This window comes from Daphnia carinata, chromosome 3 (assembly GCF_022539665.2).
Source record: "Daphnia carinata strain CSIRO-1 chromosome 3, CSIRO_AGI_Dcar_HiC_V3, whole genome shotgun sequence".
Lineage (NCBI taxonomy): Eukaryota > Metazoa > Arthropoda > Branchiopoda > Diplostraca > Daphniidae > Daphnia > Daphnia carinata.
The window spans coordinates 2,201,742-2,223,452 of NC_081333.1; the positions used below are offsets into that span (position 1 = coordinate 2,201,742).

General features: G+C 39.4%; 8 protein-coding genes across 9 annotated transcripts; 2 read left to right on the forward strand and 6 right to left on the reverse strand.

The window, feature by feature from the left end:
• Positions 1-22: 22 nt before the first annotated feature.
• On the forward strand, positions 23-1,018 carry LOC130693828 (transcription initiation factor TFIID subunit 9-like). Its single transcript, XM_057517049.2, has 3 exons — positions 23-246; positions 307-443; positions 510-1,018. The coding sequence occupies exons 1-3, from the start codon at positions 135-137 to the stop codon at positions 942-944; spliced, it is 684 nt and encodes a 227-aa protein (XP_057373032.1). The 5' UTR covers positions 23-134; the 3' UTR covers positions 945-1,018.
• Positions 1,019-1,086: 68 nt separating this feature from the next.
• LOC130693797 (serine/arginine repetitive matrix protein 2-like) lies at positions 1,087-7,139 on the reverse strand. 2 transcript variants are annotated; one of them, XM_057517009.2, is made up of 18 exons: positions 7,011-7,139; positions 6,658-6,840; positions 6,463-6,587; positions 6,258-6,334; positions 6,073-6,198; positions 5,785-5,993; positions 5,570-5,719; positions 5,314-5,505; positions 4,513-4,635; positions 3,825-4,384; positions 3,583-3,757; positions 3,418-3,503; positions 3,264-3,357; positions 3,055-3,201; positions 2,620-2,984; positions 2,352-2,467; positions 1,915-2,290; positions 1,087-1,861 (listed from the first exon to the last, which is right to left on the reverse strand). In XM_057517009.2, exons 2-18 carry the CDS (start codon positions 6,807-6,809, stop codon positions 1,404-1,406), a joined length of 3,531 nt encoding a protein of 1,176 aa, XP_057372992.1. In that variant the 5' UTR covers positions 6,810-6,840; positions 7,011-7,139; the 3' UTR covers positions 1,087-1,403. The 2 variants fall into 2 exon arrangements, with proteins under 2 accessions (XP_057372992.1, XP_057372991.1); XM_057517008.2 differs by having other exon boundaries at positions 2,611-2,984.
• A 367-nt stretch (positions 7,140-7,506) lies between these two features.
• On the reverse strand, positions 7,507-9,182 carry LOC130693809 (protoporphyrinogen oxidase-like). Its single transcript, XM_057517025.2, is given in 4 exon segments — positions 7,507-7,789; positions 7,846-8,305; positions 8,373-9,072; positions 9,075-9,182. Coding segments are annotated over 4 exon segments (1,431 nt in total). The 5' UTR covers positions 9,168-9,182; the 3' UTR covers positions 7,507-7,611.
• Positions 9,183-9,851: 669 nt separating this feature from the next.
• LOC130693831 (DNA replication complex GINS protein PSF1-like) lies at positions 9,852-10,747 on the reverse strand. Its single transcript, XM_057517053.2, has 4 exons — positions 10,595-10,747; positions 10,466-10,530; positions 10,326-10,403; positions 9,852-10,267 (listed from the first exon to the last, which is right to left on the reverse strand). The coding sequence occupies exons 1-4, from the start codon at positions 10,664-10,666 to the stop codon at positions 9,898-9,900; spliced, it is 585 nt and encodes a 194-aa protein (XP_057373036.1). The 5' UTR covers positions 10,667-10,747; the 3' UTR covers positions 9,852-9,897.
• Positions 10,748-11,217: 470 nt separating this feature from the next.
• Positions 11,218-13,938, reverse strand: LOC130693807 (solute carrier family 35 member F5-like). Its single transcript, XM_057517023.2, has 10 exons — positions 13,649-13,938; positions 13,562-13,585; positions 13,362-13,502; positions 13,245-13,295; positions 13,059-13,175; positions 12,846-12,998; positions 12,441-12,777; positions 12,225-12,384; positions 11,651-11,887; positions 11,218-11,586 (listed from the first exon to the last, which is right to left on the reverse strand). The coding sequence occupies exons 1-10, from the start codon at positions 13,787-13,789 to the stop codon at positions 11,508-11,510; spliced, it is 1,440 nt and encodes a 479-aa protein (XP_057373006.1). The 5' UTR covers positions 13,790-13,938; the 3' UTR covers positions 11,218-11,507.
• A 259-nt stretch (positions 13,939-14,197) lies between these two features.
• LOC130693850 (lysine-specific demethylase 8-like) lies at positions 14,198-18,593 on the forward strand. The gene is made up of 9 exons (XM_057517077.2): positions 14,198-14,370; positions 14,445-14,549; positions 14,622-14,734; positions 14,794-14,912; positions 15,066-15,214; positions 15,266-15,512; positions 15,570-15,673; positions 17,339-17,897; positions 17,957-18,593. Exons 1-9 carry the CDS (start codon positions 14,248-14,250, stop codon positions 18,577-18,579), a joined length of 2,142 nt encoding a protein of 713 aa, XP_057373060.1. The 5' UTR covers positions 14,198-14,247; the 3' UTR covers positions 18,580-18,593.
• Positions 15,702-17,124, reverse strand: LOC130693815 (torsin-2A-like). Its single transcript, XM_057517034.2, has 2 exons — positions 16,974-17,124; positions 15,702-16,909 (listed from the first exon to the last, which is right to left on the reverse strand). Coding segments are annotated over exons 1-2 (1,116 nt in total). The 5' UTR covers positions 16,975-17,124; the 3' UTR covers positions 15,702-15,794.
• A 7-nt stretch (positions 18,594-18,600) lies between the features above and the next one.
• Positions 18,601-19,940, reverse strand: LOC130693821 (ubiA prenyltransferase domain-containing protein 1 homolog). Its single transcript, XM_057517041.2, is given in 2 exon segments — positions 18,601-19,604; positions 19,606-19,940. Coding segments are annotated over 2 exon segments (978 nt in total). The 5' UTR covers positions 19,635-19,940; the 3' UTR covers positions 18,601-18,655.
• Positions 19,941-21,711: the final 1,771 nt, after the last annotated feature.

Consider the following 21,711-nt stretch of genomic DNA (forward strand, 5'->3'; position numbering starts at 1 on the left):
GGTGGGGCTGTTGGCTTGACAGTTAGTAGCTGGCAACAAAAGTCATAAACAACAACTTTGAAATAATCTCAGAATAATTGTCGTAAACCAGGCGTGTCGAAGCATTTTACGTAAAATAGTTTAACTGAATAATCATGTCTACCAAAATCCCTCGTGATGCTCAAGTAATTCAAGCTATATTAAAGGATATGGGCATTATTGAATACGAACCTCGCGTGATCAATCAACTTTTGGAATTCATATACAGTATGTTTGGAATAAGGTCTTTTAAATAATTTAATTTAAATGTTTTATGATATTTTTAAGGATACGTCACTACTGTTCTCGATGATGCCAAGGCATATGCCAATCATGCAAAGAAAAAAGGAATTGACTTAGAAGATGTGAAACTTGCTGTTTCCATGCAAATGGAGCAATCTTTTACTTCTCCTCCACCCCGTGAAGTAATACTGAATTATATATTAGCTATTTTATTTGATTGCAATAGTGCAGTTTTTGCTTTTAATTAGATTCTCATGGAAGTTGCAAGGTCAAAAAATAGTATACCTTTGCCCTCTGTCAAGCCCCATTGTGGCATTCGTCTGCCACCTGACTGCCATTGCCTTGCTGCATGTAACTACAAGTTAAAGACGATTAAGAAAACATTACCAAAATCATCCATGGCTCTGAGTGGATCAACTCCGGCGTCTCGAATGGGAATGCTTGGTGCTGGAAGAGCTGTGCATCGACCAAGTTCACCTGCAGTTCGCGTTACTACTATAAATTCAGGAACCCCAAATACTCCTCGCCCATTGGTGAAGATTAACGCCGGTTCTACAAATACTCCCGCCAACGTTCCCAAAATTCAGATCGCTTTTCCGGCGCAGCCTAATCAGCCAGCAGAGAAAATGGATGTTCGTGGAGTAAAACGTGAAAGAGAAGACGATGATTATGATGCTGCGTAGGAATCCTGTTATTTGTCTGGTGTCACGTTTCAATGAAATTCTAGAATTTTTTTTTGCTAGCTTGATTAATGATGAAAGTAAAAGATAAATCGACAATATAGTTTCATCGTCAGTTTACTTTGTTCGAACTAAAAACGAAAAGTTGCGTTCCTCGTGTAATATGCATCCCAAACGTACATAAGCAAAATGATTAACATGGAAATTAACCGGCTTACACATTTGACACGCAAAGGAGTCTTGAGGGACAAACGATCAGAGGAACACAATGGAACGACTGACGTGGCAAAAAATCAGCTTGGTTTGATAATAAAAATTTTAGGTTGAAAACTGCTAGGCAGAATTGATCATGTTGAACTTGTAAAGGGAAGGGCGGATTGTTAAAATATGAGAAAAAGTAGTGAGGGAATTCCATGTGCTCGTCGGACTTTCAGCATCATACGCTGCAAATGTAAACAGCAATTATTCGCAGCCAGGCGGTACTAGGTCTTCATCGTCGTCACCGCCACCACCATCATCCCATTTACTTCCAACTTTGCGACGTTCAGATTGGGTGGATGCAGCTAGCGCGACCGAGGGGGCAGGAACAGGACCAGGTTTCTCATCACGAACTGGACTTCGTTGCTGCATATCTCTTTCTCTACTTTGCCGATCATTCCGATGCTGTTCCTGATCATTGCGACCGTGAGGACTCCCATCCCTACCATCCCTAGTATCCCGTTCTCTGCCACGATAGTTGTCCTGGCGGCTGCGAGATCGGCTACGGGATGGGGTTCGACTAACACTTCGACTGTAGCTGCGTGAGCGGCTGCGAGATCGGGATCGGCTGCGACTTCGGCTACGTGAATAGGATCGTTGCATTTGCTGTTGCCAATAACCGCCCCTATTGCGGCCTCGATGGCGACGATTATCATATCCGCCTACAAATCGTTACGTCATTACATGCTTAAATTTTCAAAATAGAAGCGAATACCTTGATTGTTGTTGTGATACGGTCGGTTATTGTAGGGACGATTGTTATATCCTCCACGGTTGTTGTTATAGTTGTTATTCCATCCCCGACCACGGTTCTGGAAGCCACCACCGCGTTGTGGATAGCGCCCACCTCGATGATGATAATTTTGGTTCGGATGGCGATTTCCCCCACGATAACGCTGATTCTGGTGGCGTCTATCGCCAGAATGGGATCGCGATCGTCTTCGGCGGTATGATCCAGAACGGGATCGAGAACGTGATCCAGATCGCGAACCTGACCTTCCACGACTGCGGCTTCGGGACTGACTACGAGAGCGACGCCGCTGAGAACGAGAACGAGACCGACTCCCTCCACGATCTTTGTCTTGATTAACCTGCAAAATATTACAGCACATGAAAATACGAACTGAACGTTCTACTCATGTAGTTACACACCTCTGACTGAGTTTGCTCATTGGTTTTTGGTGGACTAACCGGCTTTGGTGCAGCTTGACGAGGCCCAGGACCAAACAATCCGAAAGACTGAATTTTGAAAGAAACTTTGTCCTCCCCTGATCGAATCAAATGGTTTTTAATTGTAGGCACGGAGAGAGGAAAAGGAAGAAAAAAAGTAAATAAATAATGATAATAAAAAAAAAATACCGAACAAGCAAACGGAAAAAAGACATAAATATAAAAATAAAATTTTAATTACTGAAGTCACCTGGCGGAAGTTCCTCTTCCTGTTCAACGGGTGCTAGTTGGGGCAGAGGAGCCCTTTTTTCTTCCTTCATGTATACCATTCGACTTTCTTCAACTTCGGGTTCATCATCTCCACGTCCCAGTTTCACTTTCAGGGCCATTGGCCTCCATTTTCCAGGATAGTCATCATCATCAGCGGAGTTACCTCCAGCTTGTGCAGACATACCTGCGGCTCCTGGCGTTGGCACGTAAGACGGAGGTGGAACGGGCTCCGGTTTCAAATTCAATTTCGAATCATTTCCACGTAATAGGCCGGCAGCTGCCGCAAGATCCTCAAGCGCTTTCTTAGCCTTTCGTTTCTTCCTCTCCAGTTCAGAATCCGACGAACTAAAAACAACAATTTGCATTACAATAAAATGAAAACGCGACGGTATCTGAAAAAGAAAAATCTATTTACCTGCCCGAAGATGTGGAGGAATCGCTAGAATTAGAGGAATGCCTCTTGCGTTTCTTCTTCTTCTTTGAGGTCTCCTTAGCTGTTAGCTTATTATAAACAGCACTAAGTTTGGCCTCTAGTTCACCAAGTTCATCCAATCCAGACAGACTATTGAGGGAAAAAATTCCATATGGCATAACCAAGTTTCACATTTTACAAGATCAACTTACTTGGGGGAAAGTTGTTTATCAGAATCTTCATCTTCAGAACCCTTCTTTTTCTTCTTGTGCTTTTTCTCCTTATTTTTATCACGTTTACCATCCTCTGAAAAATAAATTTTCTACTTAACCAATATTCTTGCATTAATTGGGAAGTTTTAATTACTTTTTTTCTTGTCTTTGCTACGATCTTTCTTCTTCTTTTTCTTTTTGTCTTTCTCTTTTTCCTCTTTCTTATCTCCATCTTTACCCCTGTAAATAAAAATTTTAAGAAGTATTTAAACGGGTTCTGAAAATGCGATAACCACTAGTTAATAAGAATCTTTTTTACCCTTTACCCACGCGCTGCAAAAACAACTCTACTTTTTTCTCATACTCTTCATTGAAAGCTGTTCGCTGGATGAAACTTTGAACTTCCTTTTCATAGCCAACAGTTTGACCAGGCGCGCCACCGGAAGAAGCATACCCGGCAAACGCCGGCGGAGGCGGATTTCCACCGAGAGAACCTAAATGGATTTGAATAAAATGTTTAGGTAAACAGTTCCAGCTAACCTCAAAGTACATGTCACCAACCAAAAGCAGGGGGCGGTACAGGATGTGGCTGAGTTGAAATCGAGGGGTATTCTGTTGATGGGTAAAACGTGGATGCTTGATTTGTCGGTGCTGCCTGCCCAGCATCACCAGCGGAGGTGGCACTGTTCGACGGGTTCAACTGAGCCATTTTCTTACTGAAGGGCGAAAGTGAAGGCTCGCGTTTCGACTTTTTCGAACGGCGAGATTTCTTAGATCGTGAACGACCACGAGATGAATCTGAACCAGATGAAGAAAAGCGGCTGGAGGAAGAACTCCCACTTTTTGAGCTACTACTGCTGCTTCCACGCTTTCCTCGTTTACGATGTCGACGAGATTTGCGCCCTTCTTCGTTTTTCCCAGTTTCTTCCGTAGCCTTACCCGTGGTTCCTTTAACGGCAGACCCGTTTTCCATATCCAGAAAATCAATATTGAAATTAGGCCGCTGGCGATTCTTCGACAAACGTTGAAGGGATGAACGAGCTTCGGTATGATTAGGATTGATACTCAGGCATTTCTGGTAAAGTTGAACTGCCGTATCTAGATTCTTTTCATCCTCATATCTTGAACGAAAAAAAAAAAATAATAAAATAAAATTTATGAATACACTTTTTAAGAAATTACGAAAATCTGTACATGTTACAAAGGTTATTCGATTAAAGACCAAGTAGGAAAATGGATTGTTCCTTACTGTTTGGCGTATGCGACAAGCGTCTCCGATAGATAGTTAGTTGCGTTCGCATGATTGGGACGTTCACTTAGTGCTGCTTCGAAATCAGTTATAGCTTTGTCATAGCTCCCTCTATTAGCGTACCTGTAAAATATTTCAATAAATGAAGGGAAAAGGGTGAAAATTGATGCTCTTCAGAAATCCAGCAATGAGTTCTGGAACCATTTAAATAAAGTAATGAAGATTAAGCCGTTAATTATAACAACAAAGGGGTATGAAGCGATGCTGGAGTGGACGACCGAAAGTTCACAGCTTATCACACAACTCTTCATCAATTCCATGTTGAAAATGAGGCAACAAACATCAAGACTGTTTTCGTCATGGTTTGGAACAAAGCCCCGAAGTTCACTAAATATCTTGAGCGTTATTCACTTTTGTCTTTATAACACCTGATTGTCTTGGCTAGGCGAGGAATAGAATGTATGTTAGGTTTTAAATCATGAATTACGACGGATACTGACACACGCTTCGGTCAAATTTCAGGTAGTTCCAGTCTCAATAAACGCTGAACCTGATTTTGTTCTCTCTCTCTCTCCCATTCGATTTTTAAAAAGGAACACAATATCCTTGGACGGATTTTGGGCAAAATATCTTACAATGGTTGCAGCTTGGATTTTTTTAAATACGGTAGAAACAAAGATTTACCCTGTGAGCATGGTAATGATAACGTAGATTAATTGAAGTCAATCCCAATTAAAATGAATATATATATATAAATAAGCATAGCTACGCCACAAACCCTAAACGAAAAAGACGACTTACAGAGCGCCTCGTGCCACCAATCCCTCGATATTGACTGCATCGATGTGTAGAGCTTTGTTCAGACACTGAAACGCCTCAGTTTCTAGTCCAGCTTTGAAGTATTTGATGCCTTCAGCCACGCTTTTAGTAGCCCATTTGCTATTTTGACTCCTACGAAGTTCATCAGCATAATCACTTCCTTCGATTGGAGCACTGCAATGAAATGAAGAGAAATTATTTAAATTGTGGAAACATTCGGTGAAACTTCAAACATTACTTCAATCCTTTTAAGAATGAATCTGAAGCAGCGGACGAAAGATTTAATCCAAGCGAGTTGGACAAGTGTTCAATCGCACTAGGATTACGGAAGGTCCGGTTACTCTGAAGGCATTCCTCGTATGATTTTCCAGTGAGATCAACCATGGCTCTACATTTCCCGAAAAGTTCCGTATTATGCTGAAATCCAAAACAAAGAACAAGTAATTGACTTACTTGTAAGATTTTGGCAACTCCTCCTTAGTAATGACACCAAGCTGCAAATCAGACCGTTCAATTGATTGATGCAATCCTTTCATCCCACAATTAAGTTTCTCACTATCAGCATTAATGTCTAACACTTCACAGCGGATCAGGTCTCCAGTGTTAAACGCATTTTCTTTGCGGTCTAAAGGTGCATTAAACTGATCTGGATGGATAGAGCCCTAGAGGAGGGGGAAAAATCGTGTTCAACCATCGATCGTTTTACAAGGGGACCTTGCTTTTCGAATTCAAAAACTATACCTTTATAGCTAGTTCCCGAACGTCTCGTAATATCGTAGTACCCTCGGTAGCAACTACACGAAACACCACGCCATGGAAAGTCTTTTGTTGGACCTGGCCAATTAGGACATCACCAACTTTGATGGACTATTGGAAAGAAAGATAGCCATAATCTCAAAAAGGGAAATATTATAATGCAAACTTACATGAAAAAAGTTTGTTCGTGCTTCAGTTTTGTCAAAGTGGCAAAATGACTCAAGAGGTGGCATCAATGGGAAGAAATCTAGAAATATTAGATTGTACACTAATTAAAAAATTATCTCACAATTTCATGGCCTTCATCCTCAAGGGTATATCTGCTTTCTAGATTCACAACTAAAAGTATAAGAAATGAAAATTCAAAAGAATTGCCTTCATCTTGCAATTTTGATCCACAACAGACAGTGTCATTTGACTTCTTTTCTGCCTTGTACAATTGATGAGCTTTGTCGACAATGAACTGATGCAACCTTATTCTTTTTCCACGTTCTTGAAACCTGCAAAGTTACATTCAAGAACCATCAGTACAGTAAAGACAACAGCTGTTGGGTGTTGCTGTAAACATACCCTAGATCTTTGGATCGATTTTGATAAACTTGGTAATCAACATCTTTTGATGCCACAACTTGCAGGGAAGCAGCTCCCCGTTCATTTTCCCAAAGTTTTGTCAATTGCTGCCCATGGAAGTTGAGTGTTTGGACAACCAATTCAGGATCCATGATGCCTGAATGTGGTAACAGTCGAATAAACCTGAAAAAAAGAAAGCAGAACGAGGGGTAAATACTTAAACATGCTTCATCAACGTAGCAATGCAAGCTTGTAGTGAATGACGGTAGGGTTTGCGTACGAGATAAGGTTTAAATAACATAACACGGTAGATTCATTTAAGTATCACACACTCTGTAGGAATAATTACTTACTTGTACTCGTCTGACGATTAGAAGATCTGTTAAAATTTGACAAAGCTCAGAAAAACGACAGCGTCATAAATACCACACAGATAGGACGCAGAGGAAACGCAGTTCTGAAACAAAAATCAATCGGGCGGATGTTGATGCTACATTGCCACTTGGTGTTATATATACACAACTGTGTCATTTGTTTTCCCTTAAACCCCCGCCAAGTTTGAAGCATGACGGACTTATTCTCTATCGTTAGCACAGAGTTTGTACTTTTACAGATTACACGAGTTAGATTGTTCCACATTCATGCATTAAATGTTTATACAAAGAATTTTTGAGAATAAACTCATTCGTATTAGCTTTGCATTCACGTAAATGCTGGCATTTTAGTGGGTGGTCGAATCTCAATTAGATATGCTTTTTACCTATAGTAAGGCCAAGCGAAATTCGCTTTTCGCCATGAATACGGATAATGAATAGCGTATAACAAGCATAAAAATTTTATAAAGGGATGTTTATTCATGTAATCAATAACTACTTGACTGAGAAATTAGGCAGGCATTTTTAGTTCCAGCAACACACTGCATTTCACAACACAAAGCTCCCGACTTTAAAATTTCTAAATCTTGAGCGTGGCAGCCAAGTGTTCGACCGCTTTAGTTGCATTGTGAATACAGTCATTGACTGAGACTCCGTCGAATGAAGCACCTATCAATACAAGGCCTAGTCGGTTATCGTCGACATAGCGCCGAATTTTTTCCACCCGATCACAATGGCCTACAGTGTATTGCGGAATGCTGAAAAGCAAAGTCAAAATTACAGATGACTTCTCAGATTATAATGCATATCTTACCATTGCCGTAGAATATGGACTTGGGTACGGGCTGGTGCGTCGCTTATACCAAGTACTGATTCCATTTGACCCAGAGCTATTTTTAACAATGCTTCTTCATTAATATGGTCACCAAAAAGGCTTTTAAACCATTTTCCACCCATCATCGCGGTTAGTATAGTTCGATCGCCTTGAGGAAAACTGCAGGTATCATATACCACTCCTAGTAGCGGTGAGTTTTGAGATGACGGCACTAGGAAACCGAATGCATCATGGTTCAACCGTTGACCAGCCCATTCCAAGTTGACTAGTCCCACCGTGACGGAATCAATTGATTTAAGTAATTTGGCCAAGGTAGGGTGGGTCTTTTCTACTAATTCAGATAATTTGAGCGATGGCAACGCACTAATCACCTTGCAACAATGCAGTTCTTCTTCGCCAGATCGCACTACGAAACTACCGTCTTTTCGAACTTCTAAATCTAGTAATATTTTTAATGATTAATACAACATCTAAAAGGAAGTTGATTCTGTCCAATATAAATTTACCTGTGCAGGGAGATTCAACATATAATTCTACCCCAGCATTTGTGATTTTTTCTGCTAGAGTTTCTGGGAGTGACTGTATTCCTCCTTGCAAACTCCACACCGGCCAGCGTTCTGACTGAGCTTTTTTGGCTAAATCCGAAACTTGGTACGTGGGCGGTGGAGGTTTTCGCAATGCACTGGTCAGGAAGCCAAATGTTATGCGACCATATTTTTGCTCAGCCTCCTTAAGCGATTTCAGCAAAAACTTTACGCTAATCTCCTTAGCATCACCAGCGCACACTCCGCGTACCAATGGGTCAATAGCAAATTCTGCTATGTCCGGCCCAAGACGACGAGAAACGAAATCAAACATTGATTCGTCATCTTTGGAACTTTTGCTTGTAAATAGGTCACGGAGAACAGCTGCAAGTAAGGGTTTGTGAAAAGGGGGCGTGGTTTTGAACAAAGCAGATAATTGTGTCGGCAATCGGATTAGTTTAGAATCAACGTAAACGTAACGATTAACAGAAGAGGGATGACCATAGGGAACATTAATAATGTGTTCTTGAAGTCCAAGTTCCTGTACAAGATTTAATGCAGTTATTCCTGACTCTCCAACAGGTCTTAGTGTTCGTGGGCCATGTTCATACACAACACCATCTTCATTCCTGGTGCTATGTATCCAACCTCCTAAACGATTGGCTGCTTCGAAAAGTACAATACGTTGGGGGCAGGATGGATTTGGGACAACTTATATGCTGCTGTTAAGCCACTTATGCCACCACCAAGGATTGCCACTGTTCCTGAAGATCCCATTTCTAGGATAAACAATATTGTCAGAAAGTATTACAGATTGTTGTTTACGTTGTCTATGTAATGAAAAAAACAATCAGAAGTATTCTGAAAAAAATTAAATGCCAATATTACATATGTAGTTTTCAGTTAGAACTGTTTGAAAATATGTTCAGCCACAGACGACAAGATTCTACTGCCTACACAAATATCCTTTAGTTATTATCAAATCGAATAATCTGTAAAAACGGGGATAGATCTAAGAGTTGGAACTTGGCAGTTCAAAAAGCAAATAGAAACTTCTGAAAACTGCCTGCATACAGCATACCTACTATTTAAGAACAAACTTTTGAAGAAATTATCACGAGTGAGTGATCTTTTCGACGTCTTACAGTTTTGATAACCCTCCACGTGGGTTCATAATGTCATCAAACGAGCGATAGCCCGTTTGTTTATTAAAAGGAACCAGATACGCCCCGACTGTAGAATGGCATTCCAACCCCCTCTACTGGATTTTTAGCGCGGTTTTTACGGATGCAGACCTGTTTGATGATTTTGATTTGCTTTGGATATGGTTTGCTGTGATGGTAAAATAAGTATGGATTTTTTGCGAAATTTTAACGAAATTTAAAAACGTCTCGTTAACAATACACCATATATTGGTTGATTTTCTTCAGAAAAAAAAAAAGAGTTACTAGCTTATTTTATACTGTCCTGTACAATATTTATTTTAAACCTAGATCCATTGATAACATTATGAAACATGCTCAAGGACACCCTGAGCGATAAGAAGTTCACACTGTACGCGAGGCAACAGATGCAAGCTGTTCTTTTTCAAAACTACAATATCACCATCCTCAGTTTCAAACTCACCAAAATCTGTAAGACATTTAACTTGAATGTAGAGGTTTTTGGGTGGCTTTAGGTTCTGTGTAAGATCAAGGGAGTAACTCCCTTCACCAATAGATTTCATATATGTAGCAAGGGATTTGTTGTACTTAATAAAAAACTGGGTTTCAGGCTCACAAATATTTGCCTTAATATCTGGAGGCAGCACAGATCCAAAATGCCAGCGATGCTCTTTGATTCTTTCAAGTCTATTGTAAAGATAAGCCATCAAACACCTAAAGAGAATATTTAATAGACTAGTAATAAATAAAGATTTTCATTTTACAAGTTTACCTCTTATTTCTTTCTAGGGCACAGTGACGAATATGTACTGAAGTAATGTATTCTGATTCCCCTGCTACAGCAGAGCTCCTGGAGAGATATATTATTAGTGGACAATCTTACCTCATTTGATTTATTTTAAATTTTTTTACGCATCTCTTTGGTTTTCCTCAAACAACGCTCTCATCTCCTCCAGTACTTGGCGAACTGCATCTTCCTACCAGAATGTCGGTTAGAACATGAAATAAAAAGTTTTTAAAGGATAAAAGAAGTTAGATTACGTTGAAGGGTGGAAGGAAGTCTTTAGCTCTTTCGAGTTCCTGTATGAGCTCAACTCCTCTTTGAGCAAACATCTTGACGAAACGATGATTCCTTCAACCATAGCTTTATAAACACAAAAAAAGGATGGCGGGAACATGGACTGCTTAATACTCATGGCCTATCGCACGACAACTAGTTAAACTTTCAGCGACGATTGCACATCGCTAAGTACAGGCTGGTGGCGCCATTGGTGGCCGAAAGATGCACACAGTTGAAGAAAACCAGAAATTGGCCGAAGATCAGAACGTACTGGCGCGACACACGTCAGTTCGAATCGACGTAAAGGCGGTTTTTTTTTCTATGAGGGCTGATAATACAGCTGTGAATTTAACCAGCTTTCTAAATAAAACATGCGTAAGAATCTTCGTAACTGTTAATATCGGTAACGATGTAGCTTGCAGGCAACCCTAAGCCCAAAAAATGAAATAAAAATATTAAAACTCGAGAGTAAATTATTATGTCAATTTAGGTTATATATTTAAGTTGTCGCGACCAAATCACCGCGCTAGATTCTTTTCCATTTGGGAAGTGAAAGAAAAAATTTTCTAACGGGCGAGAATTAACAGATTTAATTCTTTGACGGTCGCTTAGAGGACTGTGATTTCTTCATGTGCCAAACACAGACCATGCTATAATATATGAAACAACGTAGTTAGTCACAATGTATCATCGGGATACTTGTCCAGTGTTTTTCATTTAAGCAACCGAACAATGATGCCCAATGGGAACGTGCCAGTCGAGAATATCTATACATCTCTTATCGAAGGTAGGTCATTGGGACAAACGATTCAAATGCGTGAGCATAACAAATGGATGGCGAGAATTGACTAGGTTGCTTGATAACGGGTCAAGCGGAAGAAGCGTGGAATGTCACTATTCTGAAGACGATTCAGGTTGCTCTATTAGGGATTCGCGCTGTTCTCCGTCGTCACTGTCGCTCATAAACCGATTTCTGTCAACGAAAAACCAAGATCTTTGAATGCCCGAAATGACAAATTGGAACACAAAAAGTTTACCTATTGCGTGAACGGCAAGAATCAACGATGCGGTTGAGTATCTGAGCAACTGGGTCCCACTCTTCCCAGTGAGACAGTAATGTGACGGCAAAGAAACTGAGGAACATTGGAATGGAGCCGATATAGAATAGGAATGGATAGGAAACATGCTTGACGGCCACATCAGCCAGCATTGACAGAGGAATTGTCAGACTCATGGCCAATGTGGCAATAAGCGATGACGTCAGAAAGCAGCCCCTAAAATTTAGATAATTTTAAGTGAATTTCTATGGTCACTCTTCTAACTTTCTTCTATGCGAAACTTTCAAAACATCCTCTTGGTCGAAGTTGAAGCGTTGTGTTGGCCTCAACGGCCTTTTTGAATTAGTATTTAAAATTTTTTTGGGCTCTCCCTCATACTATGCCTAAAAGGCTTGCACTACGAGAAAGTTTCGATCTCTTGCGTTTCAAAGTGAACCACAAAGGAAAATTACAAGCATGACTACGTGGGCAAGTGAATCAAATGTGAAATAACACAGATTCTACCAATCCCTACTACTATAATTACCAATTATACTACTAGGAACACTTTTACCATAGCCATAGGAACTCCGAGAGAACGGTGCCAATAAGTCCGTTTAGGGCAATGTACAACCACTGCTGCTGTGTTGGCCATACAAATATTTCCAGTTTGGTAGCATGAAGGATGAAGAAGGATGGCCACATCACTATAGTGTTTATAAGTCCAACGAAGCCTGCGAAATTAAGCAAATTCACTACTCGTCCTAGTAACTTTTCTAGTCATAAATACCGAAAAACATTGGAATGCTCATTTTATCTTCGTGGTCAACACGACGTTTTAATAGCACCAGGTAGGCGGCATAGCACATGGAGCCAGCTAAGGCCCATCCTGCACCCACAGGAATAGACTGCTCTACCTTTAAATCCGACAAGCTAACCAGTACAACTCCAGCAATACTGAAAACAACTGCGATGAGCTTTGTGAGTGTAAACCTATCACTCGAACCCGACGGTAGGCAAGCAGCAAGCATTAAAGTAAACAGACTGCTACTTGACGAAAGCACATTCACGAGGCCAGCTTCTGTGTGGGACAATGCCGCTTGGTAGCTATAATTACCTAAAAACCACTATAGGATAACAATAACAACCAAGTTTATTAGTAAATTTTTGTTATTAAACGTCAAGAAGCTAATACCAATAATGAAAACGTAGCGGCAACTTTCATAGTCTCCAAAGAGGAGAGTTTTTCTGCGCACCGACGGGTTGCAACTTCTGCCCGGATTGAGGCGGAATACGACAAGCGAGCCATTAAAGCGTCAACAGCTTCGTTGGGTGATAGCTCACGGACCTTTTTGCCACAAATAGTATTGATTGAAAAATTACGGCATTTCTAGAGATATGGGAAAACCTCTACGACTCCGTTGAATCGAACCGATCTTGAGGTGCTCTCTTCAGTACTTTCGAGAATTGATGCTGGCTGACCAGATTCTTCGTCAGTTTTCATGGGAACGAATGTAGGTCCACTCTTTAATGACACAACATTTTTTCTATGAGAAATACTACAAATTGAATTTTACAAAATACTATAGCTTACAAGCACTGAAGAGGGATCTTCTGGGTCTTCTATCACATCTTGCTTTAAATGCTGTACAGTATTTATCTCCAGATAAGATATATAGAATTTACTTATGATTAAGTTGACAACTCCTACCTGGTACTCATATGTGTGTCCAAAACACTGTTCTCTCCAGGACTTGGCAAAAATAAACCCAGTCAAATAAATCATGAAGAAACTTGTTTTGAAATAAGTAGTAAAGAAGGGTTTGTCATATTCTGCATTTTGAAAAATATACTGAAAAAAAATTGTGGTGAAACCTTTTCTCTAATATAATGATAATGATAAATTATTACTTTTGTCAGTTCTGATGAAAGCACCTGGAAATACAGAAAGTCAAAAATAGGTAAATAAATAGTGGGAAAACGACAAATATAAGTTACCCAAATAACATCGACAAAAAGAAGCAGAAGTAGGCCTAGTAGAAGACGTTGGCTTTTCGATAATAAACTGGTGCACGAAATGAAGGACAGTGAAGAAGGAACTACGAGGATTGTTTCATCCTCGGACAGTGCTACGGCCATTATATTTTTGCACGGAGTAACAGTGTACACGATACGACATTGAGAATCTTTTAAAGCAGTTTAATTTTTCTCGAATTAAACTTGAGGTAGACAAAAATTTCTTAAGTTTTCACAACACTTTCTTCTAGTATTGGACTGTCAAAGATCGAAGTATTGATGACACAAAGGAGTTGCACGCTCAAGTTATTGAAAAACATATTTATAGTTGTATTATTAGTAATAGAATAAATTTCTAAAATTCAATAAAAAATATAGTTAGCAGCATAAGAAGTAGGATGGAATAATGCTTCTTATTTTTTAAACCATAATTGAAATTGGCAACACCAAATTTAAATTTGTTTTATAGTTCCCTATATCGTCTGTTTCAAAGGAAAATCAACAGTTTAAGTGGTTTTCGTGTGGTTTTTACTGAAGTTCGTTAGTTCGAACATCTTTTATTAACTGAACTTCCAACTAGAATGGCAGAAACAGTTTGTGCAAAGTTTGTTTCAAAAAAGATCCGTAAAGTGCGATGGCAACACCCTGCTGCTTTCGGTCGCCCAAATCCAGAATACTTTGTCACCGGTAGCTGGGATGACGAGGTTCATCATATAAATAAATTACTTCATAATCTATTATGGAGTTCATTTACTTTTTTCTTTTACCTTCTCCACAGCAAAATGAGGTATCTTTTTGGAATGTCATTCAACCAAATGAGCAGAATATTGATCCTGTATTGGTGTCTACGGTTCCTGTCTCTGGGGATGTGAATGATATAGCTGTAAGCATGAAAAATGTTTCTAAAAAACTTATTATTTTAACTGTATAAAAATGTTTTGTCTCCCTTTTCTAGTTCTATGACACATCCACCTTCTTTGTTGCCTTGGGCAATGGTTCTATTGCAATGATGAAGATAGACCAAAAATTAACAATGATTAGTCAATGGAAAGACATTCATCATTTCAAGTAAGTTAAAAAATAAATAAGAATAAAATTAATTGAAAATAACATTTACCGTTTTATAGAAGTATGAAAGCTCCTGCTACTGGTGTTCTTTGCCAATCCCCTGAGATAGCATCTATTGGAGAGGATGGTAAACTAAATTTGATGCGAATGAACCAAGAGAAGCCCTATAAAACTCTTGGTAAAGTTTAATTTCCTTTAAGTCATACCTAAAGAAATGTCTTGATGGCATTCCACAAAAATTTACTTCTGTTTTTTTTTTTTTGAGGAGTAAATTCTTGTAGTTTCTATTTCCAGTTTTCAAAATTACCAAAATTGTTAATTGAACTTTCAGATGCTGATAGCTGCAGCTTAAACGCAGCCGTTTTCACCTCTCAAAACGAAATTTTCACGGGAAATTCAAGAGGTATGATCAAACTGTGGGATTTGCGATCAGTATCGGAGAAGCCAATATTATCAACTTCACTTTCCGAAGATTCAGAGGTGACAAGGCAGTCTTCGTAACTTTCTTAGTTACTACTTATTCTTTACTAGGTGGGTGTAACAAGTATGGACAAACATCCGTTTCAAGGACACATAGTTGCCGTAGGTGGCTATGATGGAATGCTCACTATATATGATATGCGCAAGGCCCAGACTCCAGTGACCGTTATGGAAGCTTCGGACAATTGCCTGAACGATTTGCGCTTTCACCCAGAACGAGCAGATCATCTATTTACCGCTAGTGAATCAGGAGCCGTGTGGCATTGGGTTCCATTATCTGGGAAAAATCCTGCTACAAGTATTAAAAAAAAAGAAAAAAGAACTGGATAATTTTTTAACATATATTGACTCGTAGGTGGCTCATCTAGTAACCTTTGGCTGAGTGGAGATTTGGCTACTCAACAACTTAACATAAAAGAAATTCTCCCCACTCTACCCCTAGCAGTAAACAGTGTGGACGTCTGTGGAGAATCTCTGATATGCGGAGGAGATAATGAGGCATTTTATTATGTTTCAAATGTTGTATTCTGAATTTACCTGTGAAAACAATAAAATCTGTCTTCCTTTCCGTCAAGCAGTTTCACGTGTATAGGTTGACAAAAGTAGGTACAGTTTTGCACCCTGCAGCGACAAAATAGTCTTTTCGGGGAGGAATGAAGCGAAAATGTTGGATAATTTTATCTATAAGATCAGGTGATGCTACCTTCTTCTTTAACTGCAAATCGTTATGAATGCACTGCTCTAACTGCATCTTCTCAAGAGGCAGATAAGGAACCGGAACGAAAGGTATCTTCCGCTGGGCGAAACCGTTGATAAGATGAGAAGTCAACTTCTTAATGGTCTCGCGAATATCTTCATGACTTACAGTGTGTCTAGTTCCAAATCTCTCGCGCTCGTGAAAAAGCAATTCGGCAAATTCCTTCTGGCCATAATTACTCGTCAGTATTATAACAATTTTTTGGCGAGCGCAAGAAATATTTTGACTGACACTGGACACCATATCAAGCAAAGTTTCAATCAGTTGACTATTCGCGTAGTCTGAATCTTCAATAAAAATGAGGTTCCAGTGACAACACTTTAACTCATGGAAGGCCATTTGAATCTCTTGCAAGTTTGACCAGGGTCCAAGGTGTAAAGACACTTGATTAGTTTGTTCTGACATGGAGTTAGCAATCAAGTGGGTTGTCCACGTTTTTCCTGTTCCAGGTCCTCCTAGGAGAACAAGCACTGCCATTTGTTCAACTGTTACTTGAAGTTCTTCCAGTGCATCAATAATTGTTTTAGCTGCTGGCAACTGCCCATAAAGATTAGTAGTTAATTCATGTTTCAGTAGCTTGAGATCCACCTCCATTGATTTTGTGTCACAGAGATCCCAGTCTTTGTATGAACTGGTTAGTGACAATATAACTGTTACAATTAATATCACACCCAACAAGAATATGTTACCATAACTTGATGTTTTGGGATCAGATGTTTCACATGTCTTCTTACATTTTTCTTTTGATTCAATTTTATTTGTGGGTTTTAGAAAGTGGTTGGCTGGTTTGCACTCTGTATTAGCATTTAACGCTAGATTTTTTCCTATGCATTGGCCTCCTGGAAAAGGCTGATACAGAACCAATGCCTTGGAAGGATCTGAGGCATGAGTTTTCAATACCAATTTCCTTCGTGAAGGGTTTGAGATTTCTACGTTCACTAGATAATTGCAATGGAAATTAAAATCTTTCATGAGATAGCATAACATGAGATTGATGCTTACTTTTCCTATGGCATATTACGTGCGGCAAGATGGAAAAACCAAAAAACTATTTAAAGGACATGTAATTGTTAATAAACATCTGAATCAGAAAACGGAAAAGGAGAAACTAAAACAATGGTGGGCAATGGGCAAGAAGATCGTGGCAAAAATGTTTTTCGATTTGAATATTACTGTTTCTTTTCGTCTGCTTTTCTTCAAATGTCAAAACTGTATCGTCTGCATTTATTGCATCGTTTCAAAACAGTTTTGGGATTAAATACAAACCGTAGAAGCTACAATGACTAATAAAATCTGTATCAGAAATCATTGAAAAGAAAATGAATGAAGTTCATAACCTGTTTCCACGTGAAAGGGATGGTCTACAGTTAGACAAAATGGACGATAAGAAATTAAATCCGTCCATCCTGCATCTTTTCGGTGAAATCACTCAGATGTACCTGGAAGTTCGCAACAATTCTGCAGCCCAATTCTCGGAGATGGATTGTTCCACGCTTTTACTGAAAGCCGAGTCTACCCTGCATTATGTGTGGGAGAAATTACATACTGGCCAATGGAAGGATGTTGATCCAGAGTGGAGAAAATTGTATTCATATGTTTCACTTTTCAAAGCACTTCTCTGTCTAGAACTTAGTAAAGATGAAGACGAAGGTCTAGTTAATGCAATTGCTGCATGTGATATGGGTCTCATCATGGGAGAGCCAATACTAGATGGTTTGTTGAGCAATATAGCAGACAGCCTTAATGAAAAGTTATGGAAGTTGTCAGAGACCAAAAAAGCCATTCAAGAGAACCAAAAGGAACAAGAAGACAGCAATGGATGCTACCCTAAAATAAACAAAAACAATTTCGTAGAGACTGTCCACACACCTAGCATAGAAACATTTTTGCTAGACATCATGGACAAAAAGCCTGTAGTAATCACAGGTAATACATCAATAAGTGTTTTTAAGAATTTAAATTAGCCAGTTCATGTTTTCAACTAGGTGCAATGGACTTCTGGCCAGCAATGTCTGAATCTCGGTGGAGCATTAATTACTTTAGGAAAGTCGCTGGCTATCGAACTGTGCCTATTGAAATTGGTTCAAAGTATACCGACGATGCCTGGTCCCAATCTCTTACAACCGTGAACGAGTTCATTGACAATTATATTTTTACTTCAAGCGCCACAGCAGGATATTTAGCGCAATATCAACTTTTCCAGCAAATTCCACAATTAAAAAAAGATATTCTTGTTCCAGATTATTGCTACTTAGGTACTTGTGACGATATCCAAGTGAATGCATGGTTTGGTCCTCGCGGAACAATCTCGCCCCTCCACTATGATCCTGACCACAACTTCCTTAGTCAAGTTGTTGGTTCGAAATATATTCGCCTATACAGTCAAGAAGTGACCGCGTCTCTTTACCCACACCAGCAGCATCTACTTTTCAATACCAGTCAAGTGGACGTTGAGCATCCAGATTTAGAAAATTTTCCTCTTTTCCCCTCTGCTCCCTATCTTGAGACAATTTTGGAGTCTGGAAGCATGCTGTATTTACCTCCTCGTATGTGGCATTATGTTCGATCTTTGAGTACGAGTTTCTCTGTTAGTTTTTGGTGGAAATAAAGATACGGAAGCTGCGAGCTATTACATAATGAATTAGTTGTATTCTCTGTCTCTATGATTCAACAAGAATCCATTTCTAATGCGAGAACAAAGGTAATTCGGAGCTTGGGCATAGTCCGATTGCTAAAACGTATAGAAGAGCAAAGAAGAAGTTGAGTTTTGCTGTCTTTTTTGGTATATGTCGCATATCTTCACTGCGGAACTCTTTCTCCAACCGAAAGGCAGAAGGTAAAGTGATAAGAGGCAACAATAGCCACTTGGAGTAGTGAAGTGCGAACACCACGAAGACCATGTAAGGCAGGAAAAGAAGGCAAGCAAACAACACGATGGATGCAGGTGTGCCGATAAGGATTGCCAGTGTCACGATGCCCGCTCGTCGATCCGTGTTCATGTCTCTTGTATTATTGCTGTGCAAAATCGCCTCCGTGTTCAGGGCTAGAGGAATTGCATACCAAATGGTAGCCCATTCCGTCTGGCCCGATTGCGCCAAATAGGAGAACAGCAATGTGATTGGTCCAAATATAATGAGTATCATGACGTCTCCCAGTGCGATGTATTTGAAACCGATTCCGCCGGTGTAGAGGAAAGAGCTAGAAAGGCCTCCAAAGTAGACCAATGCTAGATGTTCCATGCGAGCAGGAGAGAGGAAGACGAGCGCGATGAATCCAAGACAGCCCAATCCGTAGAGAACAGCTCCAAGGGTAACCACTTCATCTTTCGAAAGAAGCTGGTCAACTAGGGTGCGATCATCACTTTTCTGTTTATTGTCGATGCCTTTAATGAAGTCAAAATATGTGTTGACAAGGTTACCAGCTGCGTGAACTGAAAGCGCACACAGAGCAGTAAGGATAAGCACAATTGGACTGAATTCACCAGTAGCCTTGTTGGCAACAGCACAGCCCAAGAGTACAGGCATCAGAGAAGCACTGAAAGACCATGGTCTCAGAGCTTCAACATAGGAAGACAGTTTGATGGAAGTAGGAAAGTAGTTGCTGATATCCTGCTGCAAAGAACTAGTTGACTTAGGAAGAGCTTTCTTCTTCCTTGCATTGCATCTTGCCTCTGCTTCTGCTTGAAACTAACTGTTAGTTTGAAGCCACAAAACCTGAAAATAAATAGTCTTGCTTTCTTTCAACTTTCACTGTTGATCGAATCACAAAAGGCATTCAAGTGAATCACATTTACATGTTGGCAGGAATCAGAACCCTTCCCCACTGTTTGAATCATTGCCCAATCACCTTGAATGTCTTTAGAGAACAAAAAAACAGGGGACAAACTTGAATAATTAGATTTTAATTGCATATGTTGGGATGAACGAGAAATGGCGAAAGCAAGAAAAAACAGGGAAAGCAAGCTGTAACCATGGCAACGAAGTAAGTGTTTCGCATTGTCGATTCAGCGCAACATATTTAACCTTTAATTGTTTAATTTAAAGCAACTCTACACGTTTTAAACCAATTGTTGTAATATTTTGTTTTTCCATCTGACGTAGCCTCTATAATTTCTCATAAGATGACGTCACTAACCTGCTAGTCGTGTCGATTGTCAAGTTGCCAATGCTTTCACTGTTTTTTGTTGCTAGCGTATTTAGCGTTTGTACATTAGAAAGCGTAAAAGTTCAAAAATACCAGTATTATTGACCGACTCGTATAAAATAGTAAATGAGAAATTGGGGTTACTTAAATCACGTTAATCTAGTAGTTCGGATTGAACCATTTATAAAATGTAAAATAAAATATGTCCTGCAGCTTCTACACTAGTTTCGGCAACAAGCAATTGAAAAATGGAAAAAAGAAAACTCTTTTAAATGCCCGCAAAGGATGCATATCTTTTACATTGTAAACATTACATATACATATGAAAATTTATTTTTTTTCCGTTTTATTCTTTCATATTAGAATGGAATTAACTGAATTTTCCTTTTTTAGAATTATTATTATTGATGAAAACTTTAGATCAATAAACGTGACAGTTAATTTTAGTATTTTTTGTGGCAGAAGACTAAGTGGACAGGGGTTACATTTTATATTAGAAAAAAACAAACATATACTGTATGTATCATGATGCAGCTCTAAGTGCTCCTTAGTTACAACAAACCATGTTGGTTATCTAGTCACAAACGTATAATTTTATTGCGTACTGTGTGGTATCATAGATTTATGAAAGGTGCTAATTGAATGATAACGAGCAACTTGCTATCTTATGATATGGAAAGGAAAAGATATGATATAAAACAAGGATAGTGTCGCTAAAGGGAGCTGAGAACGCACAGTTAGCTTGTCGAACCTATGGCTGACAAAACGTTAACGGCAGTTTAACACTGGACGTGTTTTAAAAAAGTGAAAAAGCTAGATTACTAATGTAATAGTGGCAGCTGTTGAGAAATATTCTGTGTGAACTTCTTTGAATATCGAAATAAGTAAGCGGAGCATTGTTATTCATTCCAAGACAGTCAATAATTTCGCAACTTTCATACGCTCAGTGCTGACAAATACTTTTCTGTGATATTAGTGTTCTGTAAAAATGGAGCCTCCTCCAAAGAAACGCGCGAAGACAGATGAAAAATTAGTCGAGAGCTTGCCCTCGTCTGGGCTGAGGAATACATTACACGGCAACGTATTTCAACTGAAGCTGCTAATGCTGTTCCTCATCCGAGGACTTAAAATGCCCTCCCCCTGTAAGTTCAAGCTAGATACTGAGATGCCTGATAAAGGGGGTAAATTCGATGACCTCATCTTTACGTACGAAAATCGTGAAAGCGGAAGAAAAACGTCACGGTACTTGCAGGCAAAGCACAAATTAGAAGATTCCACGAAGATCAAGGCAAGCGATCTTTTGAACGAAAGTGATGGTGACTTTAGTCTTAAAAAATATTTCCGGTCTTATCGGGAAATTTGCAAAACGCTCGACCACAACGAAGACCTTAAGGATTGCATTATTGGAACTAATATTGGCTTTGATGAAGACGACCTCAAGCAGAAAGGAATCAAATTAGTAAGTTTAAGCAATCAAGATAGTATTCTGGATTTCAACACCAAGCAAACGTCTGGCAGCAAAAAACCGGTATGGTACAAGTTACAAGACATGGAAGGTACCACCAATTTGTACAAAAAACTAGAAGAAACCTCAGAC

What these genes read in the sequence shown, in the direction of transcription:
- LOC130693828 (XM_057517049.2), top strand. Translation starts at nt 135, where the DNA reads ATGTCTACCAAAATCCCTCGTGATGCTCAAGTAATTCAAGCTATATTA. An exon ending in ACTTTTGGAATTCATATACA is followed by an intron (nt 247 to 306) that starts GTATGTTTGGAA and finishes GATATTTTTAAG; the next exon opens with GATACGTCACTACTGTTCTC. An exon ending in CTTCTCCTCCACCCCGTGAA is followed by an intron (nt 444 to 509) that starts GTAATACTGAAT and finishes GCTTTTAATTAG; the next exon opens with ATTCTCATGGAAGTTGCAAG.
- LOC130693807 (XM_057517023.2), bottom strand. Translation starts at nt 13,789, where the DNA reads ATGGCCGTAGCACTGTCCGAGGATGAAACAATCCTCGTAGTTCCTTCT. An exon ending in TTTTTGTCGATGTTATTTGG is followed by an intron (nt 13,586 to 13,648) that starts GTAACTTATATT and finishes CTGTATTTCCAG; the next exon opens with GTGCTTTCATCAGAACTGAC. An exon ending in GATTCAACGGAGTCGTAGAG is followed by an intron (nt 12,999 to 13,058) that starts GTTTTCCCATAT and finishes TGTGGCAAAAAG; the next exon opens with GTCCGTGAGCTATCACCCAA.
- LOC130693831 (XM_057517053.2), bottom strand. Translation starts at nt 10,666, where the DNA reads ATGTTTGCTCAAAGAGGAGTTGAGCTCATACAGGAACTCGAAAGAGCT. An exon ending in ACTTCCTTCCACCCTTCAAC is followed by an intron (nt 10,531 to 10,594) that starts GTAATCTAACTT and finishes ACATTCTGGTAG; the next exon opens with GAAGATGCAGTTCGCCAAGT. An exon ending in GAGGAAAACCAAAGAGATGC is followed by an intron (nt 10,404 to 10,465) that starts GTAAAAAAATTT and finishes ATATCTCTCCAG; the next exon opens with GAGCTCTGCTGTAGCAGGGG.
- LOC130693850 (XM_057517077.2), top strand. Translation starts at nt 14,248, where the DNA reads ATGGCAGAAACAGTTTGTGCAAAGTTTGTTTCAAAAAAGATCCGTAAA. An exon ending in CCGGTAGCTGGGATGACGAG is followed by an intron (nt 14,371 to 14,444) that starts GTTCATCATATA and finishes CCTTCTCCACAG; the next exon opens with CAAAATGAGGTATCTTTTTG. An exon ending in GGGATGTGAATGATATAGCT is followed by an intron (nt 14,550 to 14,621) that starts GTAAGCATGAAA and finishes TCCCTTTTCTAG; the next exon opens with TTCTATGACACATCCACCTT.
- LOC130693797 (XM_057517008.2), bottom strand. Translation starts at nt 6,809, where the DNA reads ATGGATCCTGAATTGGTTGTCCAAACACTCAACTTCCATGGGCAGCAA. An exon ending in TAGCAAAGACAAGAAAAAAA is followed by an intron (nt 3,358 to 3,417) that starts GTAATTAAAACT and finishes TTTATTTTTCAG; the next exon opens with AGGATGGTAAACGTGATAAA. An exon ending in ATGAGCAAACTCAGTCAGAG is followed by an intron (nt 2,291 to 2,351) that starts GTGTGTAACTAC and finishes AATATTTTGCAG; the next exon opens with GTTAATCAAGACAAAGATCG.